Below are 19,946 nucleotides of genomic sequence, written 5' to 3' on the forward strand. Positions count from 1 at the left end.
TACCCCTGTAGTCTACTCTTGTGATCTCCCCTGTAGTCTAGTCTTGTGATCTCCCCTGTAGTCTACTCTTGTGATCTACCCCTGTAGTCTACTCTTGTGATCTACCCCTGTAGTCTACTCTTGTGATCTACCCCTGTAGTCTACTCTTGTGATCTCCCCTGTAGTCTTCTCTTGTGATCTCCCCTGTAGTCTACTCTTGTGATCTCCCCTGTAGTCTACTCTTGTAATCTACCCCTGTAGTCTTCTCTTGTGATCTCCCCTGTAGTCTACTCTTGTGATCTACCCCTGTAGTCTACTCTTGTGATCTACCCTGTAGTCTACTCTTGTGATCTACTCCTGTAGTCTACTCTTGTGATCTCCCCTGTAGTCTACTCTTGTAATCTACCCCTGTAGTCTACTCTTGTGATCTCCCCTGTAGTCTACTCTTGTAATCTACCCCTGTAGTCTACTCTTGTAATCTACCCCTGTAGTCTACTCTTGTGATCTCCCCTGTAGTCTACTCTTGTAATCTACCCCTGTAGTCTACTCTTGTGATCTACCCCTGTAGTCTACTCTTGTAATCTAGTCTACTCTTGTGATCTACCCCTGTAGTCTTCTCTTGTGGACTACCCATGATGAAGATAATTGTGATGCTCTTCTTATGAAATTTCATCTTGGAGAACACAAAGAATTGCCATGGCAGTCAGTACACTTGAAGCCAATGACTAGCAGCACAATGCACAGGAGAACTATTCATGTTATGCAGCAATATGATCCTACCTGTGGCTTCTTTTCCTTGCTCTTCCCGCCTACCTGGGACTTGCCCCTCCCTCCAGTCTTCGGACGGGGTCCACGTTTGTCTTCCCCAGGGAGAAGCTGTAATGACAAAACAAAAAATATCCGACTTCACAGGAGTCTAATTTCATGTAGGGGATAAATGGACTGTGGACCCAATATCGAGGTTTCTAATCTGAAACTTAAGTTGGAGTTATCAAATTTGAACTCAAATTTCAAACAGAACAGAGAGTAGTATATATGTTTGTCTCAATTTTACGATGACAAAAAGACTGAGGTGAGGTCAAAATGATGGCATAATATGTTAGAGGGATCAATGTTGAAAATCAGGTATACTCAGTATTTAGTCCGGCATCTGATAAGAGTGAGTGAGTGAGTGAGTGAGTTTGATTTTACTCTGCTTTTAGCAATGTTCCAGCAATATCACGGCGGGTACACCAGAAATGGGCTTCACACATAATGACATTGTACCCATGTCGGGCATCGAACCCGGGTCTTCAGCGTAACGAGTGAACGCTTTAACCACTAGGCTACATGACCGCCCCCCAACTGATAAGACAGGGGCCAGGAGTCTGAGTCACGGTAAGAGGACTAGACATGACTGACTTCAACTTCTTTTCAGAATCTTTAGCTTTAGACCGATGGTCCACCATTCTTTGGTGTCACTTCTGAAGGTAAAGTTGAAAAGCAGAGTTTGGCAACTTATGACACACAGCACACTGCAAGGTTAAGGTACACTGGCCACAACAGTCACAACACAGTGTATGGGGGTCAGGAGAAGAAAACATGTGTCAGCACTATGGTTCAAGCATGTTTCCACATAGGATTGAAGAAGAAAGAAGAAATGCATAGTGTGAGTTAGGATAAGTTCAAACATTTAGCAACCATCTCCATCAGTCCATTACAGTTAGACTCAGAACGTTTCAGGTACCCCTCATCCGCCAATTGTGTGTCTTGTTGCTCACACTCTCAGGCAGTTGTGAAATTGCTGTCATCATGTCAACATTCACTTCCAACCTGTAGTAGAATAGCACAAGCAGACGTGATGCTGTTCCTTTTGTGTGCTGTCCTACCTTAGATTCTTTCTGAGGGGATGATGACCCAGGACTTGAAGTTTCCCTGGTATAGGAGTTGACATCTTTATTGGGGTTATTTTTGGCGGCAACTCTTTTATCCGCTTCTATTTCCTGTGAGAAAAGAAAGATTATTTCATATGGTCTGGCTAGCATCTCTCAAAAGCTTAATTCTCCCCTGATAATAATACCAATAATATTGTAACCTGTTAACCAGTAACCAGCATCATTCATCTGTGTTATCACTAGTCTTATCATTTTAGAGAAAGAACAAACCTCATGTCTCTTGCGGAGAGCATCATTCTTTTTGCGAATTTCCTCCATTTTCTTTGTGAGAAGAGCCTCTTTTTCCTCTTTAGTGAGGATGTCAAGGAACAACTCCTTGTTCATACTCTGTAATCAACAATTCAATCAGAGTAGGGTGCATGGTAGGCTACTATAAAAATGGGAAACATGAATCAATGTCATGATAAATTTTCACACAGTGAACGTAAAGCCACATCATCTAACAAATGTCAACAAGGTTCCTACAGATATGGACCCCTAAAACTCAAGGTCTTTTCAAGGACCTTCAAAGCTTTCAACTGTCATTTTCAAGGCTTTTTTAGTTGTGTTATAAGTCTTTGGCACACTGCCAAATCTATCACTGTGGTACATCATACTTAACATCCTTGATACATAACTATAATTTTTGTGTGTTTTAACATGTTTAATACTTATATTAACAAGGTTATGTCATTTTGAACAAATTTAAATAGTAATAGAAAACATCACAACAGATCTAGAAAAATTTCTTAAACCCATCTTGTCTCCTGCACAGTAATGAGATATTATTTTGGACTCATCCTGCAATATTTCACTTGCCCTTTTAAAGTTTCATGTTCTGAGTTATTACCATGATTACTACCATTTTCTGTAATTAACCTTTGAGTTGACGACAGACAGTACAAAGTAATTCACAGTCACTGTCATCTACGTTCAAACTGCCCTTCCTTATCTTCAACACTTTACTCACATCCGCCATTTTGTTTGAGGACCCAAAGAGCAGGTGATAATGTGAAAGCAGATGGCCAATTTGATCAGTGCATGGTGGAGTTATCTGCCCCTGGTTTACCTGCAAGCAAAACCAGACTTCATGTATATATACATACATATACATAAACACAAACACAAACACAAACACAAACACACACACATACACATACACATACATATACATATACATAAACACATACTTAAACACATACACACACACATACATACACATACATTTAAGGATTGACTGTATTTTTTTCAGTTCATTGAAGTATGAATCAAAAAACAGATGTGCAAACTGTATGAATCGGCATAGCGGATTCTTACAAAAGTTTGCACATCGGTAAGGAAAATCCATTTTGTTTCATGTAGCAGCTAGACAACATCAAACACCAGAACCAAAGCATTTATTTACTTATAAGTCAGATGAAATGTTACAAGACCAGGCAAAAATACTAAATTAATTATATTGCTGATAAATGCAGGGATTAAAAAGAAAATAGAAAGACGAGTTGATCTTAAACACTGATCGAGAATTCGGGGAAAACCCGGAAAGCAGTTCCGGCAAAAGTTCACACGATCAATTTCACAAAAAATTGTGTGAACTTTTTCTGTGCATTCACAGGTGTGTGAACTCCAAATATCAGATCACGTGACTACCCCTTCAGTCAATCAGCATAAAAGAAACAGTGTAAACTTCAAAGTATCAAATTATATACATATACACATACATATACACATACACATACATGTATACATACACATACACATACATGTACATATACACATACACATACATATACATATACACATACATAAACACATACACATACATATACACTTACATGTACATATACACATACATATACACATACATAAACACATACACATACACAAACATATACACATACATGTACATATACACATACACATACAGGTACAGATACATATACACATACATGTACACATACACATACACATACATATACATATACATGTACACATACACATACACATACATATACACATACATATACACATACATACATGTACATGTACATATACACATACATGTACATATACACATACATATACATATACATATACATATACATGTACATATACACATACATATACACATACATGTACATATACACATACATATACACATACATGTACATATACACATACATATACACATACAGATACATATACACATACATATACACATACATACATGTACATGTACATATACACATACATGTACATATACACATACATATACATATACATGTACATATACACATACATATACACATACATGTACATATACATATACATGTACATATACACATACATATACACATACAGATAGATACATATACACATACATGTACATATACACATACATATACACATACAGATACATATACACATACATATACACATACATACATGTACATGTACATATACACATACATGTACATATACACATACATATACATATACATGTACATATACACATACATGTACATATACACATGCATATACATATACACATACATATACACATACATGTACATATACACATACATATACACATACATATACACATACATATACATTTACAGATACACATACATGTACATATACACACATACTCATACAGATACATATACATATACACATACACATACATATACACATACATATACACGTACATATACACATACATATACACATACATATAATTGTACATATACACATATATGTACATATAAACATACATATACACCTACATATACATATACATGTACATGTACACATACACCTACATATACACATACACATACATATACACATACATGTACATAAACACATACACATACACATACATATACACATACAGACATATACACAGACATATACACATACATATACATGTACATATACACATACATATACACATACACATACAAATACATGTACATATACACATACACATACAAATACATGTACACATACACATACATGTACATATACACATACATATACACATACATGTACATATACATACGCACATATATACACATACATATCCATATACACATACATGTACATGTACATATACACATACATATACATACATATACATACATATACATACACACATACACATACATGTACATATACACATACATATACATATACACACATACAGACATATACACATACACATACATATACATGTACATATACACAGACATATACACATACACATTCAAATACATGTACATGTACATATACACATACATGTACATATACACATACATATACACATACATGTACATATACACATACATATACACATACAGATACATACATGTACACATACATGTACACGTACACATACACATACACATACAGATACACGTACACATACATATACACATACATATACACACATACATATACACACATACTCATACATATACACATACATATACACATGCACACATATATACACATACACATACACACATACTCATACATATACACATACATATACACCATGATACACATACTCATACACATACATATACTCATACATATACACATACACATACATACATATATGGCCATCAGAAACTCAAGCTCAACATAAACACATGGGTGAGTAAGTGTTGATTTCCAAAAATATGTTCCCTCATGTTGAATTCTTATCTGCTCCTTTCTTGTGCCCTGCATGGTGAGGTGAACAACGCTTACCAAAAATACAGGAACAATCCTGTTAAAATTTATATAGTGTTACGTTTGTGTATGTATGCAGAGTGGTAGTCTAGTTGTAAAAGCATTTGTTTATCATGCTGAAATGCTGAAGGCCTGGTTTTAATTCCCCCCATTGGCACAATGCATGAAACCCATTTCTGGTGTACCTGGCTGTGATATTGCTGGAATATTGCTAAAAGCAATGTCCTTATAAAAATTCACTCGCTCACTCATACATGTACAAAGGTGAAAGAGCAAAGGTCATGATAGTATCAAAGATGATATAGACATCTACAGATGTGATTTGTCAACTGTGATCACCAGTCTCTCCTCCTACCAAGGCCATGACCAGGCACCTGGTGCTCCAGCTGACTGAAGCGAGAACATTGGAGATGTAGGAGATGTAGGAGATGTCCAGGGAGCAGAGGAGCCCCCCCCCACACACACACACACACCCCACCTAACCATGTGCTGTGATGACCTGGCTGGGAGGTGAGCCTGGCTGCAGAGGGCCTCCTGTCTGCTGCTGCTGCACTACACTGCTGAGAGGAGGTTCACGCATTGGGAATCTCACTACGGCTGACACACTGACATCTCTCTCACTGGGAAGCCATTGACAGGCAAAACACCATTTACTGACAGTTGGCCTCTCGCCAACATGGCCAGCAACAGTTCAGCATTGTTGAGTGTGGAGTTCTTTACAACTAGCAATGAGACATATGGTTGCTTATAATGGATTGGTCAGGTTACATTCACTGCAGCTAGAAAGATTTCAGTCATAAATGCAGTTAGCAGTCGTGAGTTATTTTGCAAGAGACATATTACAGCTGTGACATCTGACTGCCAGGTTATGGAACCAACTGATGGTTGATAGTGTGAGCATCACCTTCATAGACAGTTGATGCCACCATCACCCAAACCAACCCAAGCAACTTCACCACGGACCACTTGGCCATAGGATTTTGAAACATTGTTGTGTTTTTTTACAATTTCTTAAAGGGATATCAAACAATAGTTATCATGGAGTATAATTCTAAGAATACTACCTCTATTACATCATAGCCATACATTCCTGTTTGGCTGTCAATAACAAATTTATTTATATTTTGAACAGACATCTTCTTCATTGCCAACATATCTAATACTTGTAAGGGTTATCATCCCCAACAGGAACCACAACTGTGCATGCGCAAGCCTCGTCATACCAAAAGATGTTAAAAGATGGTGCTTGTTGTTACCCTGCCTGGTGCTCGGCATTAAGGGGCTTAAACAAGGACTGGTCAGCTCGGAGTCAGTATACTGTGTCTGAGTGGGCTATTCATGTTAAACTGGGGCATTGTATCTCAGTATATAAATCGGCATCAGACCAAACTAGTACAAGCAGCAACACACACACACACACACACACACACACACACACACACACACACACACACACACATCTCTATATAAGTGCAATACACACATCTCTATATAAGTGCAATAATCTTGGACATGTCGTTAAACCCCATTTTGCCTCACCTCACAAAATACACTAGATGCAGATTATTGGAGAGGTGGGAGGGACTAAATCATGATTCAGTATTCTTAGAATTATACACAATGATAACAATTGTTTGATAATTACTTCGAATACCCTACTTCTATTACATCATAGCCAGTATACACCAGTGGGATCTGGCATCTAGTATCCCAAGATAGTTGGCAGCAGTTGAATGGGAAATATATATGGAAAGAAGCGGAAGTAATTGCCTCATAACTGTTCTCGATTACTAGATAGGCTTATATGACGTCAAATATTGAAACCTTGCAGTTGTAAATGTCGTATCTTGACATAACTTAGCTTCTGATGTCACATATGAAGTCACTTACGGTTTGTCGATAATTACTGACATTTCTGCAAGTTCTTAGGTTTTCTTGACGTTACTTCTGGTTTATATTAAGTGTAGCATCTTCTGATCAACGTAATAGCGACCTTTTCCCCTTCTAGGTCTTATAAACATTATGACATCATCTCTTACTTTGTCTTCATATTGCTTCCCATCAGTAATATTTGAATGATCTAACGTTATGCCAGTTATGAGGTTGTCCTTTGACGTCGGTAACTGGAGGATAGTACAATGATACACTCTAGGGTATCATATAGAAACCGTATATTACTTATTTCCAAACAATCTATGATTTCCGTGTTAGCCAATGATATGATACGCATTAGTAGCCTCATCTTCTCGAGGCAAGGGAGCTAACTGACTGAAGTCCAGTTTTCTTCCTTGCTGAACAAGGCTTGGAGTTACATTTTGGTTGGGCTAACGAGTCTATGCATAGTCCAATCAAAATCGCATAATAAACTAGCCATACGGTTCGTGAACAAGATAGGAGTTCAACATGCAGATTTTGGTTGACTGCAGGATTTGCAAAGCATGTGTACCACCCACTGGGCTGTGACAGATATTTTGGAAATCTTTTCATGTTCCTAATTCAATCTCATTAAAATCAGATCTTAGTTCTCGCTACCGCTAAACAAAGATCTGAGGACATCCCATTACGGGTCACGTCAGACCGACCTTGCGCAAAACTTTGACCGACCAATGGAATGACTTATCAGAAAGCAGCTCTCTCGTGCTTTACGTCACTAATTTCAAATTGGCGACCTTGCTTGGAAACATTTTGACAAATACTCGATTACAAATTTGAAACCTGAACAAAAGAACATTCTGGAATGGCTCATAGATGGTCTAGATTGTATGGATCAGTCGTTAAACCTGTAACTATTGTTCGGAATAACCCGTGTTAAAATTTTCGAGGTTGCATGATTAGAAATCACATTTCGACTGTCACTTTCATAATCTGGTAAGCGACGCTCTGATTGGTCTGACGTGACCCCTAATGGGATGTCTTCAGCTCTTTGTTTAGTAGAAGGGACATAACTCATAATAGCCACTGGTGGCGCTACGATCGAGCCTGGAAATTCAAGTCTAGTTTGGCAAGGGCCCATGTTGGTGTGGAGACATGTGCTTGGCAATAGCTTTCTGCAATGGTGGATTTGCGCCATCCTGCCACAAGTAGCCTTGGACATTGTAGCCTGTCTCGATAGTCCACACTTTTACCTAATGCAGGAATCGTGTATTGCCTGTTGCCTAGGGGACCAAATACTGATGCTTGATTCTTGGCAATAAATTCCAGTAGGGATCTGAACGATAAAGAACTCCAGTTCTGTTCTTGCATTACTGATGAGAAATCAGTGGCGTGTAGCTCCGATACACGGGCTGCAGTGGCCATCGGGAGGAGGAAAGCTGTTTTCCTCAAAGCTATTAGTAATGCAGCCTTGTTCATAGGTTCATGTGGTATACTACTAGGGCTGATAATTATACTATAGACATATTCCACTTGGTGAAGGTACATAGTATTTTTATGTCTTCTAGTGCAAAAAACTTCATGAGTCAGTTTAGTACTGGGTGAGTAGCTACAGAAAGACGATCATGTTGTAACACTGAGACGAGAGCTGATTGGTAGTTTTCAATGGTGGCTTGTCTGAAGTTCTTCTCGTTTCTTATGTCATGGTGACTGATTTACGACACCCATTGTCTAAAGAACATTTAATTGCAAAGGCTCATTACCCTGGAGCCATGACATCTATATGCCTTGAAACATTTAATTGCTGTTATTTATTAGATGCTAATCCTATTTGTTAATCCCCATTTTTGTGTACATCGACCGTCTGCCATCCTGAACAGGATGTGCAAGTATGTCACTGATGATTTACTGTTTACATTTATATTTATTACTTACTAAATGTCAGGTGACCTTGGCTATATAAGCCTTGGTCCAGAATGATTGAGAGAATGAAAGAGAAAAGGAGAGAAGGGGGAAAAAAAGGTCTTACCCTTAGCCTAGCTAGGGTTAGACTGGGTGCTCCGGGGCACCTAAACAACAACCACTACCACTATGTGCTGACCTGACACATAGTGTCTTTTGTATGTATATATCTACATGTATAAAGTAAAACTGTATATACCGCAAGCCATCGTCTCCAAGTTGTCACTTCCCACTGAGAACCATACGTCGGCCCCTTGCATATACGAGTGTGCAAATCGTTCATTAATCAACGTCGGACCGCCACGCGTTGTTAATTTGGGGGAGCGATCGGGTATGACAGACTTCTTAGTCCGTCCTTTCCTGTACCTCTTTGCAGCAAGGCATATGGTTCACAAAACTGTAGGAAGTGACAGTCTCTTATTGAAAGGATATACTACCTTCCTGAAGGCCAATCACCAAGAACGAAGAAATGGCCTTTAACAAGATTGAAGAAACACTGCTAAGACTTCCCCTTCAAGATGTCGTTCCTGCACACTGTACAGGACCAAAGAAAAGAAGTATACACGCCTATCCCACAGAGATCCGACCACAGCCATCCATCATCATGCAGACCCTGCACAATACAGAAACCGCCTCACGGGCACCTACAAGATGGACACTGTGTAAAGATATCTCATGGGGACTGACAAATTTGTGTTTACTTACATGGACTCAATCAAGGATATATATTGTGTGACTGTTGAATATTGCAACCAGGTATGTTTAATCAAAGCCAGTATATTAATGCCAAAATGTGTCTTTCAAAAATTCAGTTTTATATGTGTGCAATATACTCCAAATTACATTTTTAGTCAAGCTAGATCTTTGAAGTTATTGTGTAGGGAATCTTTGAAATGTCTCCAGGCCACGCCAGACATATAGATACAGCTAGGGCCCAGACAAACCTAAGCTGTAGGGTTATCGAGTCACACCTTAAAGCTCGACTCGTAATTTCAAAAATCTAAACGACAAAATTTGTCATTTGTTACAAGTAATTAATGTGCACAGTTTGGTACAAAATTGAATGTATTGTCTAGGACTTTGAATTCAGATTAGGGATATTCTTGGGTGAGCCACCCCCACACATATGTTTATTGTATGTCAGTATTAAGTAATTAACAGCACAGCAGTATTCAGCATTTCAGAGTTTTGATGTCGGAATTAAGGATTTTTCTTCTTGGGCATCGCACCCACAATATCTGGGCAAGCTCCGTCAAAGACACGGGAAGAGCACCCATTGTACTTAAAAGGGCAATAGTACCCACAAGTACCGTTTGAGTCACGCGGTAAAGCTAGACTCCTGGTTTCAAATTTCTTTATGCGAAATATTTGTTGGGATGTTTAATTTGTGCTTTTTATGACATTACTCATTATCATTATTCGGTACTGAGTCGCACCGCCAAGCCAGACTCCTGAATTCAAAGAACCTTCTGTGATATATTTATTGAATCTGTGAAAAGCGTTAATTACCTTGTAGTGAAATTGCACATTACAAAGATAACTTGGTTAGTTTTCAAACTGGCACTAATCCAAATTGGCTAGATGATCACTTTCATACCGCCATTGCATAGATATATTTGTTGCATAAGGATTTCATGTATCTGATTTTGTTCACATTTGCATGGTTGTTTTCGTTGGTGAAAAAACTCACACATATCAATTTGGACTCATATAAGCTTGGGGTCCAAGCTTCACGTAACGGAGGGAAGTTGTCATGGAGACTGATTTACGACACCCATTGTCTAAACATTTAATTGCAAAGGCTCATTACCCTGGAGCCATGACATCTATATGCCTTGAAACATTTAATTGCTGTTATTTATTAGATGCTAATCCTATTTGTTAATCCCCATTTTTGTGTACATCGACCGTCTGCCATCCTGAACAGGATGTGCAAGTATGTCACTGATGATTTACTGTTTACATTTATATTTATTACTTACTAAATGTCAGGTGACCTTGGCTATATAAGCCTTGGTCCAGAGAGATTGAGAGAGAAGAGAAAAGGGGAGAAAAGGAGAGAAGGGGTTTGACTCTCTTACCAAGCAGACCTCTCTCCCACAGCCCAGAGTGTGTACCGACTCTCTGTGGCACCCTAAGTTATTATCTAAGATATTGTAAATTGTTAATTGTTCTTGTAAATAAAATTGTGATTGGTCTCCTGTGACTCTGGCTCTTTGCTGACTAATTCCCCAAGAAAACCAGCACGTCATTTGGAAGGTATTGTTCACCCAGAACAGTTCCATGATACTTAGATGTAATAGAAAATCAGCAACAAAAGGTAGTGTAATGTCTAATACTCTGTTTATACGGCGAAAAATTGCATATATGCAAATTTACACACGTGAGCAAAAGTATACTTGCTGTGCATTCATACGAAGTATAAGTCCCATAAGTAAATGTGGAGTAAATTGTCAAAACCATCCATTTCTGTCATAACCATGGAAAAGATCAGACTGGAATGTTTCCGCAAGCGCAGAAAATTTCCCTATTTCCTGAGTGTAGCTCTAGCTCTGGGTTGTTCAAATGTTAGAGTAATAAGAAGAAAACCCCGGTCGAAGGAGTGGTATGACAAGGTTGTTCTGCAGCACTTTGAAGAGACAGACTGGCTAGAAAACTTCAGGAATGAGGAAGGAAACATTGGATTTCATTTGCAGAAGACTTGAAGATGAACTCTCTCCTTCCCAAGACACCGTTGATGAACCATTGGGTGTCCAAAATAAGGTAGCAATTGCCATTTACTGGCTTGCATCTTCGTCAGAGTACAGGTCTCTTTGGTGTTGGGAAGGCTACTGTGTGTGTTTGTGTCCATCAGGTGTGTGAGGCAATTTTGAAAGTCCTATTGGATGAGTATGTCAAATTCCCTGAGGGAGAAGCCCTGAAGGATGTGATAAAAGGATATGAGGAAAGATGGGATTTTCCTTACTGTGCAGGGTCCATTCATGGTAGTCACATTCCCATCATCGCCCCCAAACAGTCACATGGCGATTACTTGAACAGGAAGGGTTTTTATTCACTGATCCTACAGGGAGTTTGTGACCATCGATACATGTTTACAGACATTAACATTGGGTGGCTAGGTCGGGTCCACGATGCCCGCGTGTTTGCCAATTCCGATATTTACATTCAAGGTGATAATGGCATTCTTTTCCCCACACGGAACAATAAGGTTGGTGATTCCAATATGCCAGTGGTACTACTTGGTGATGCGGCCTACCCATTAAAGACTTGGCTTTTAAAGCCTTTCTCCAACAGAGCCAATCTAACTCCTGCTCAAGCCACATTCAACTATCGCCTCAGCAGGGCAAGGATGACGATAGAGAATGCCTTCGGTCGTTTGAAGGGACGCTGGAGATGATTACAAAAGTGATTGGACATCGATGTGGAGTTTGCTTGCACAGTGATTGGTAGTTGCATTGTCTTGCATAACATATGTGAGAGTGTCAATGAAACCTACAGGGATGAGTGGAATGAAGACACAGATGATGACGCAGATGATGAACAAGAAGGATGGAGGTGACGAACCTGTCCGTTGTGCAAAGACCCTTAGGGATGATATTGCACAGGCTTTCTTGAACAACGCTTTTTAAGCAATGTGCTGTGTGTGAAACATTAAACTTGGCAGCCATTTTAGCTACTTAATTGAAGGAAATAATATGTTATTCAATAGACCAGATTCTTTCTTTAATTTCTTTATTGCCTAAAACATTTTAAAGTTACGTCAAACAAATATGGAGAGAGAAATAGAAAACTCTGGTTAACATTTTGTTACGACACCATATATGCAAAAGCACATTCGAGAATGACAGAGAGTTACACGTTTTCAACCTTTTTTGCTTTCATGTGATTTTTACATGATCATCTCACACAGCCTTGTGCAAGTAAAGAAACCGTTATAAACTTAAAGTTTCAAAAGTGTTTGCTTGAGTGAATTATTACTCTTGACTTCGAACGTGAAGTGTAAATCACCAAATATAAAATGTTTTCACAAATTAAAAGAAAATTCGTTTCAGCGAAACCTGCGGTTTTTTTTACTGTTCTGTATATAAATGCATGTTGTCCTTAATTCTTCACAAGAATGCAGTTCTTCACAAATTGAAAAATGTGCCTTCTTCTTGCTTATCCGTGTCTGAAGATGACCATGAAGGGTTAGTGCCAGACGACTGACCATGACTTGAATACGAGAGTGAGGAAGGACCTTGACCTCTGTAAACCTGACCTTCACCAGAATGCATAGAACTCATGCTCACAGGGAATGATGGCATTGAATGTGGTTGCCCTGCCTGTCGTTGGCCGATTGCTCCCATAATCATCTTCATCATGTTGAGTTGATGTTCACGTTCCTCCCTCTTCTGTCTTTCCTCTGATTCTATTTTCGCCTTTTCCAAGTCGAGTTTTTGTTTCTCAAAGTCAAGTTTTCGTCTTTCAATATCCACGACTTTGTCCTCTGCTTTCTCATTGGCTGCACCAAATCCATCCATGACTGACTTCAGTGCCACTTCCAACCTTGTCTTTCGCACCCTTTTCTTTTCGATCTTCGCTTTGTCAGCAGATTCTTCTTTCTTCTACCAATCCTTCATCCTTTTTGTCTTTTGTGTCTGACGACTCCTTCTCCTTCTTGTGATCATCTTCTCTCTCAAGAGGTGTAATGACACTGAGATCATCGTTGACAGACTGCGGAATGTCCCCATAATCATTTCATCAGCTTCTTCATGTCCAGCTTTCTTCCTTAAAGTATGGATCACTTTCAGGGGTGATGATGCTGGTCTGTTTCCGAGAATGACGTCCAGTTCTTCGAAGAATTTGCAGGTTTTCCTTCCCTTACCACTCTTTTTCATGCTTGTTTTACATTCTCTGTACGATCTTTTTAGAGTATGAATTCGTACTTTACATTGATCTGGTGTTTTCTCGAAACCCTTCTCAGCCATTTCGCTTGCAACCGTTTTATAAATAGACCCATTATTTGTTTTGGTGTTTTCAAGTTGTTCTTCAATACAATTCTCTTCCCATATTCCTAAAAGACATCTCGTTTCATCGTCGCTCCATGCAGACCCACGTTTTTGGCCCTCATTTGTTCTTTTTCTGCTAGCCATTTTTGCCTGTCTGATCTGTTTGAAGTCTAGACATCAACTGGTATAATTTGACCAATGAGGATTAAGCGTTGCCAATAACACGCGCTTAAAATAGATATTATGCACTAAGTTGGGAAATATACTTACTGTATGTAAATTTGCTATGCGTCCATACGACCAAATTTGCTCACGGTAGCAAAAAATACACATCTAAACTGCATATACTCACAGGTTGTAGCAAATTCGCACCTAGTCCCAACTAGGTGTAAATTTACTCATATGAGTAAAATCTGCACGAGTAAATGTGTCCATACAGTCAAATTTGCTCACATAAGCAAATTTGCACATACGCAAAAAATACACACGTGTGCAAATGTCGCCGTATAAACAGGGCTTTTAAGTCTGATAGACCTCTTCCCCTTCTTCACGTGGCGAACTTGTTCCCCCTGTTGTTATAGATGTCAGTAGATGCTGGTCTCCATGAGCTTGCCACTGTCTGTGCAGCTGATTGAGACCAACCTGCGGCTTGCATATTTGCCGAGATGACTTCCAAGCGTTAAGGTTGAGATTGATGAGGCTGTTGTGGAATATGTCATATCTCTGTTGGCACAGTAGATTGTGACGTTCCAGTAGTTTCAGAGGTTCTTTCATTCGTAGGGGTAGAACCTCAGAAACCATGTCCTATGGGCAATGCTGGAGCTATTAGTACTATCACGCAATCTGTCTTTTCTATTTTCTTCAGGACTCTTGTCTAGGAGAGACCAAGGTGGGAATGCATAGTTATATTCCCTCCCAACTCTTGGACAGGGCATCGACCTGAAGGGTCTGGCATTGGGCTACCATAAACCAGTAGCTTGTTGTTGAGGCAGGTGGTGAATAGGTTGAGAAGTGGAGTTTTCCAAATTGATATTATCCACTTGAATATCTCTGGACGGTGGGACCAACCCGTGAGCACGGTCTTGTTCTTCCGGGATAGGCAGTTTGCAAGTATGTTTAACTTTCCTGGAATGTAACATGCTTCCATCCTGCAGCTTACTGAGTCTGCCAAAGCATATAAATGTGTAACCTCTTTCAACAAAGGCTGAGACCTGATGCCCCCTTGATGTTGTATATAAGCTACTTCTGTCGTATTGTCTGTGGCGATCAGTACTGTGTGTAGAGATGTCATATGCTTGGCTACTATGTGTAACAGAGTGTGAAGGTGAACTCTTAGGGCCTTACATCATCTGCATGTTTATTCTTTACGTGTCTTGTATGAGGATGTGATTTGTTTCCATGATGCCTGTGAGATGCACGTGAATTATGATCTTTATGTCCATGGTCATAAGTAAGTAAGGTGAAGCTCTGTCTGATTCACTCCGCTTGCTAATCACTCGGGACTTTTTGGCTGATCTTGTCAGTCTAGATGTCTCAGGGTTCTTACCCCACGCCTTATACAGTTTATCAAATTTTTCTTTTGATAAGCCCTTGCAATGATTGCATCTAGATCTTGGAGAGCATGAACTTTTCTTGCATGCTTGACATGTGCAGTGTGGATCTTTGATAAGTTGATAATGCCACCTCCATCCTGTACAGAGTCCCACTGGTGGTAGAGAGGGAGAGTCTATCTCCCACAATACATTTTACTAACAAATTACCTACCAGACCGATCTTGCTTCTTATACCCCCTTAGGTTGTCAATCTACTACAGCTTGTCTTGTATAAGAGGTGAGGTGAAATTGAGTTTAATGTCGCGTCCAAAATTATTGCACTTATAGTGCATCTTTATAGATGATATTGGCCGCTCCATATCCATAGTATAAATATGTTGTTTGACTGTTTGTTATTAATACCACACACACACCAATATTTCAGCGATATTTAGACGGTCTGTAAAGAATCGAGTCATAACGAGACAATCACTTGATGGATTGTTTGTGCACATCATGAGTGACACAACTGGGATACCATGACATGCATCCAATATGTCAGCAAGTCTGATCTCCCGATACTATTAGTCACCTCTTAAGACAAGCATGGGGAGTTGAAGAACAATTCTAACCCGCATCTTCATGAAGATGGTATTGTTATAAGGGGTGACCTTTCTCCTTGAAAGCAAGGATGGTGTTTTAAGGTAAGCACAAATGTTTGCGGGTGTTGGGTAGTACCTTGTGCTTGTGGCGAGTACAGCTCGACTACAATACAATTTACATCTGGCATCTTGGGATACAACCCAAATGATAAATCACATAAGATAGTTTTGCCTGCTGTACAGCAGGAGCCAATTTGATCCATTCTGATTTACAGTGGATGGTCAGATTGACAAGAATAGTTGCCCTTGCTCACTAACTGGCAATAGTACTCGCCTGGCACCAATATCTGCATGGCAACATGAGTTGCTTAGCCATGGGAGTTGCAGAGCTGTGGTTGCTACATTGGTAAACAAAGTGTGTTGCTTGGCAACAGTTGCTGCACTGGTTCACTTAACACAGGTTAAGCTCATAAACTGCAGTCAATCATGTTCACTAGTGCATCTACATCTATGACCATTTCATTCAAATAACACTTCTGTAAATATAGTGATATCAACATCTGTCAAGGATGTACTCTACAATGTGTCAAAAGAATATCTCCCATCTCTGTAATATAGTGACATCAACATCTGTCAAGGATGTACTCTTCAGTGTGTCAAAGGTATACCTACCATCTCTGTGATATAGTGATATCAACATCTGTCAAGGTTGTACTCTTCAGTGTGTCAAAGGAGGTATACCTCCTATCTCTGTAATATAGAGTGTACTCTTCAGTGTGTCAAAAGAGGTATACCTCCCATCTCTGTGATATAGTGATATCAACATTTGTCAAGGCTGTACTCTTCAGTGTGTCAAAGAGGTATACCTCCTATCTATGTAATATAGTGATATCAACATCTGTCAAGGATGAACTCTTCAGTGTGTCAAAGGAGGTATACCTCCTATCTCTGTGATATAGTGATATCAACATCTGTCAAGGATGTACTCTACAATGTGCCAAAGGAGGTATACCTCCTATCTCTGTAATATAGTGATATCAACATCTGTCAAGGATGTACTCTACAATGTGTCAAAAGTATATCTCCCATCTCTGTAATATAGTGATATCAACATCTGTCAAGGATGTACTCTACAATGTGCCAAAGGAGGTATACCTCCCATCTCTTTAATATAGTGATATCAACATCTGTCAAGGTTGTACTCTTCAGTGTGTCAAAGGAAATATACCTCCTATCTCTGTAATATAGTGATATCAACATCTGTCAAGGATGTACTCTACAATGTGCCAAAGGAGGTATACCTCCCATCTCTGTAATATAGTGATATCAACATCTGTCAAGGTTGTACTCTTCAGTGTGTCAAAGGAAATATACCTCCTATCTCTGTAATATAGTGATATCAACATCTGTCAAGGATGTACTCTTCAGTGTGTCAAAGGTATATCTCTCATCTCTGTAATATAGTGATATCAACATCTGTCAAGGATGTACTCTACAATGTGTCAAAGGAGGAATACCTCCCATCTCTTTAATATAGTGATATCAACATCTGTCAAGGATGTACTCTTCAGTGTGTCAAAGGTATATCTCCCATCTCTGTAATATAGTGATATCAACATCTGTCAAGGATGTACTCTACAATGTGTCAAAGGTATATCTCCCATGTCTGTAATGTAGTGATATCAACATCTGTCAAGGATGTACTCTACAATGTGTCAAAGGAGGTAAACCTCCCATCTCTTTAATATAGTGATATCAACATCTGTCAAGGATGTACTCTTCAGTGTGTTAAAGGTATATCTCCCATCTCTGTAATATAGTGATATCAACATCTGTCAAGGATGTACTCTACAATGTGTCAAAGGAGGAATACCTCCCATCTCTTTGATATAGTGACATCAACATCTGTCAAGGATGTACTCTTCAGTGTGTCAAAGGTATATCTCCCATCTCTGTAATATAGTGATATCAACATCTGTCAAGGATGTACTCTACAATGTGCCAAAGGAGGTATACCTCCCATCTCTGTAATATAGTGATATCAACATCTGTCAAGGATGTACTCTACAATGTGTCAAAGGTATATCTCCCATCTCTGTAATGTAGTGATATCAACATCTGTCAAGGATGTACTCTACAATGTGTCAAAGGAGGTATACCTCCCATCTCTTAAATACAGTGATATCAACATCTGTCAAGGATGTACTCTTCAGTGTGTCAAAGGTATATCTCCCATCTCTGCAGTATAGTGATATCAACATCTGTCAAGGATTTACTCTACAATGTGTCAAAGGAGGAATACCTCCCATCTCTTTAATATAGTGATATCAACATCTGTCAACGATGTACTCTTCAGTGTGTCAAAGGTATATATCTCCCATCTCTGTAATAAAGTTATATCAACATCTGTCAAGGATGTACTCTACAATGTGCCAAAGGAGGTATACCTCCTATCTCTGTAATATAGTGATATCAACATCTGTCATTGATGTACTCTACAATGTGTCAAAAGTATATCTCCCATCTCTGTAATGTAGTGATATCAACATTTGTCAAGGATGTACTCTACAATGTGTCAAAGGTATATCTCCCATCTCTGTAATATAGTGATATCAACATCTGTCAAGGATGTACCCTACAATGTGCCAAAGGAGGTATACCTCTCATCTCTGTAATATAGTGATATCAACATCTGTCAAGGATGTACTCTTCAATGTGTCAAAGGTATATCTCCCATCTCTGTAATGTAGTGATATCAACATCTGTCAAGGATGTACTCTACAATGTGCCAAAGGAGGTATACCTCCCATCTCTGTAATATAGTGATATCAACATCTGTCAAGGATGTACTCTACAATGTGTCAAAGGTATATCTCCCATCTCTGTAATGTAGTGATATCAACATCTGTCAAGGATGTACTCTACAATGTGTCAAAGGAGGTATACCTCCCATCTCTTAAATACAGTGATATCAACATCTGTCAAGGATGTACTCTTCAGTGTGTCAAAGGTATATCTCCCATCTCTGCAGTATAGTGATATCAACATCTGTCAAGGATTTACTCTACAATGTGTCAAAGGAGGAATACCTCCCATCTCTTTAATATAGTGATATCAACATCTGTCAACGATGTACTCTTCAGTGTGTCAAAGGTATATATCTCCCATCTCTGTAATAAAGTTATATCAACATCTGTCAAGGATGTACTCTACAATGTGCCAAAGGAGGTATACCTCCTATCTCTGTAATATAGTGATATCAACATCTGTCATTGATGTACTCTACAATGTGTCAAAAGTATATCTCCCATCTCTGTAATGTAGTGATATCAACATTTGTCAAGGATGTACTCTACA

The 19,946-nt window shown here is 39.0% G+C and overlaps 1 protein-coding gene across 8 annotated transcripts in view; it reads right to left on the reverse strand.

The window, feature by feature from the left end:
- Positions 1–19,946, reverse strand: part of LOC124118858 — a 73,664-nt gene that overhangs the window by 42,772 nt on the left and 10,946 nt on the right. For all 8 annotated transcript variants that reach the window (XM_046481138.2, XM_046481135.2, XM_046481134.2 and 5 more), the window contains exons 2-5: positions 2,863–2,961; positions 2,124–2,240; positions 1,848–1,961; positions 760–855 (exon numbers count right to left, since the gene is read on the reverse strand). In XM_046481138.2, coding sequence (XP_046337094.2) covers positions 760–855; positions 1,848–1,961; positions 2,124–2,240; positions 2,863–2,871 — 336 coding nt within the window. In that variant the 5' untranslated portion in view covers positions 2,872–2,961. The remainder of the gene's footprint in view (positions 1–759; positions 856–1,847; positions 1,962–2,123; positions 2,241–2,862; positions 2,962–19,946) is intronic.

This window comes from Haliotis rufescens, unplaced genomic scaffold (genome assembly GCF_023055435.1).
Source record: "Haliotis rufescens isolate VD_foot unplaced genomic scaffold, xgHalRufe1.0.p SCAF_3, whole genome shotgun sequence".
NCBI lineage: Eukaryota > Metazoa > Mollusca > Gastropoda > Lepetellida > Haliotidae > Haliotis > Haliotis rufescens.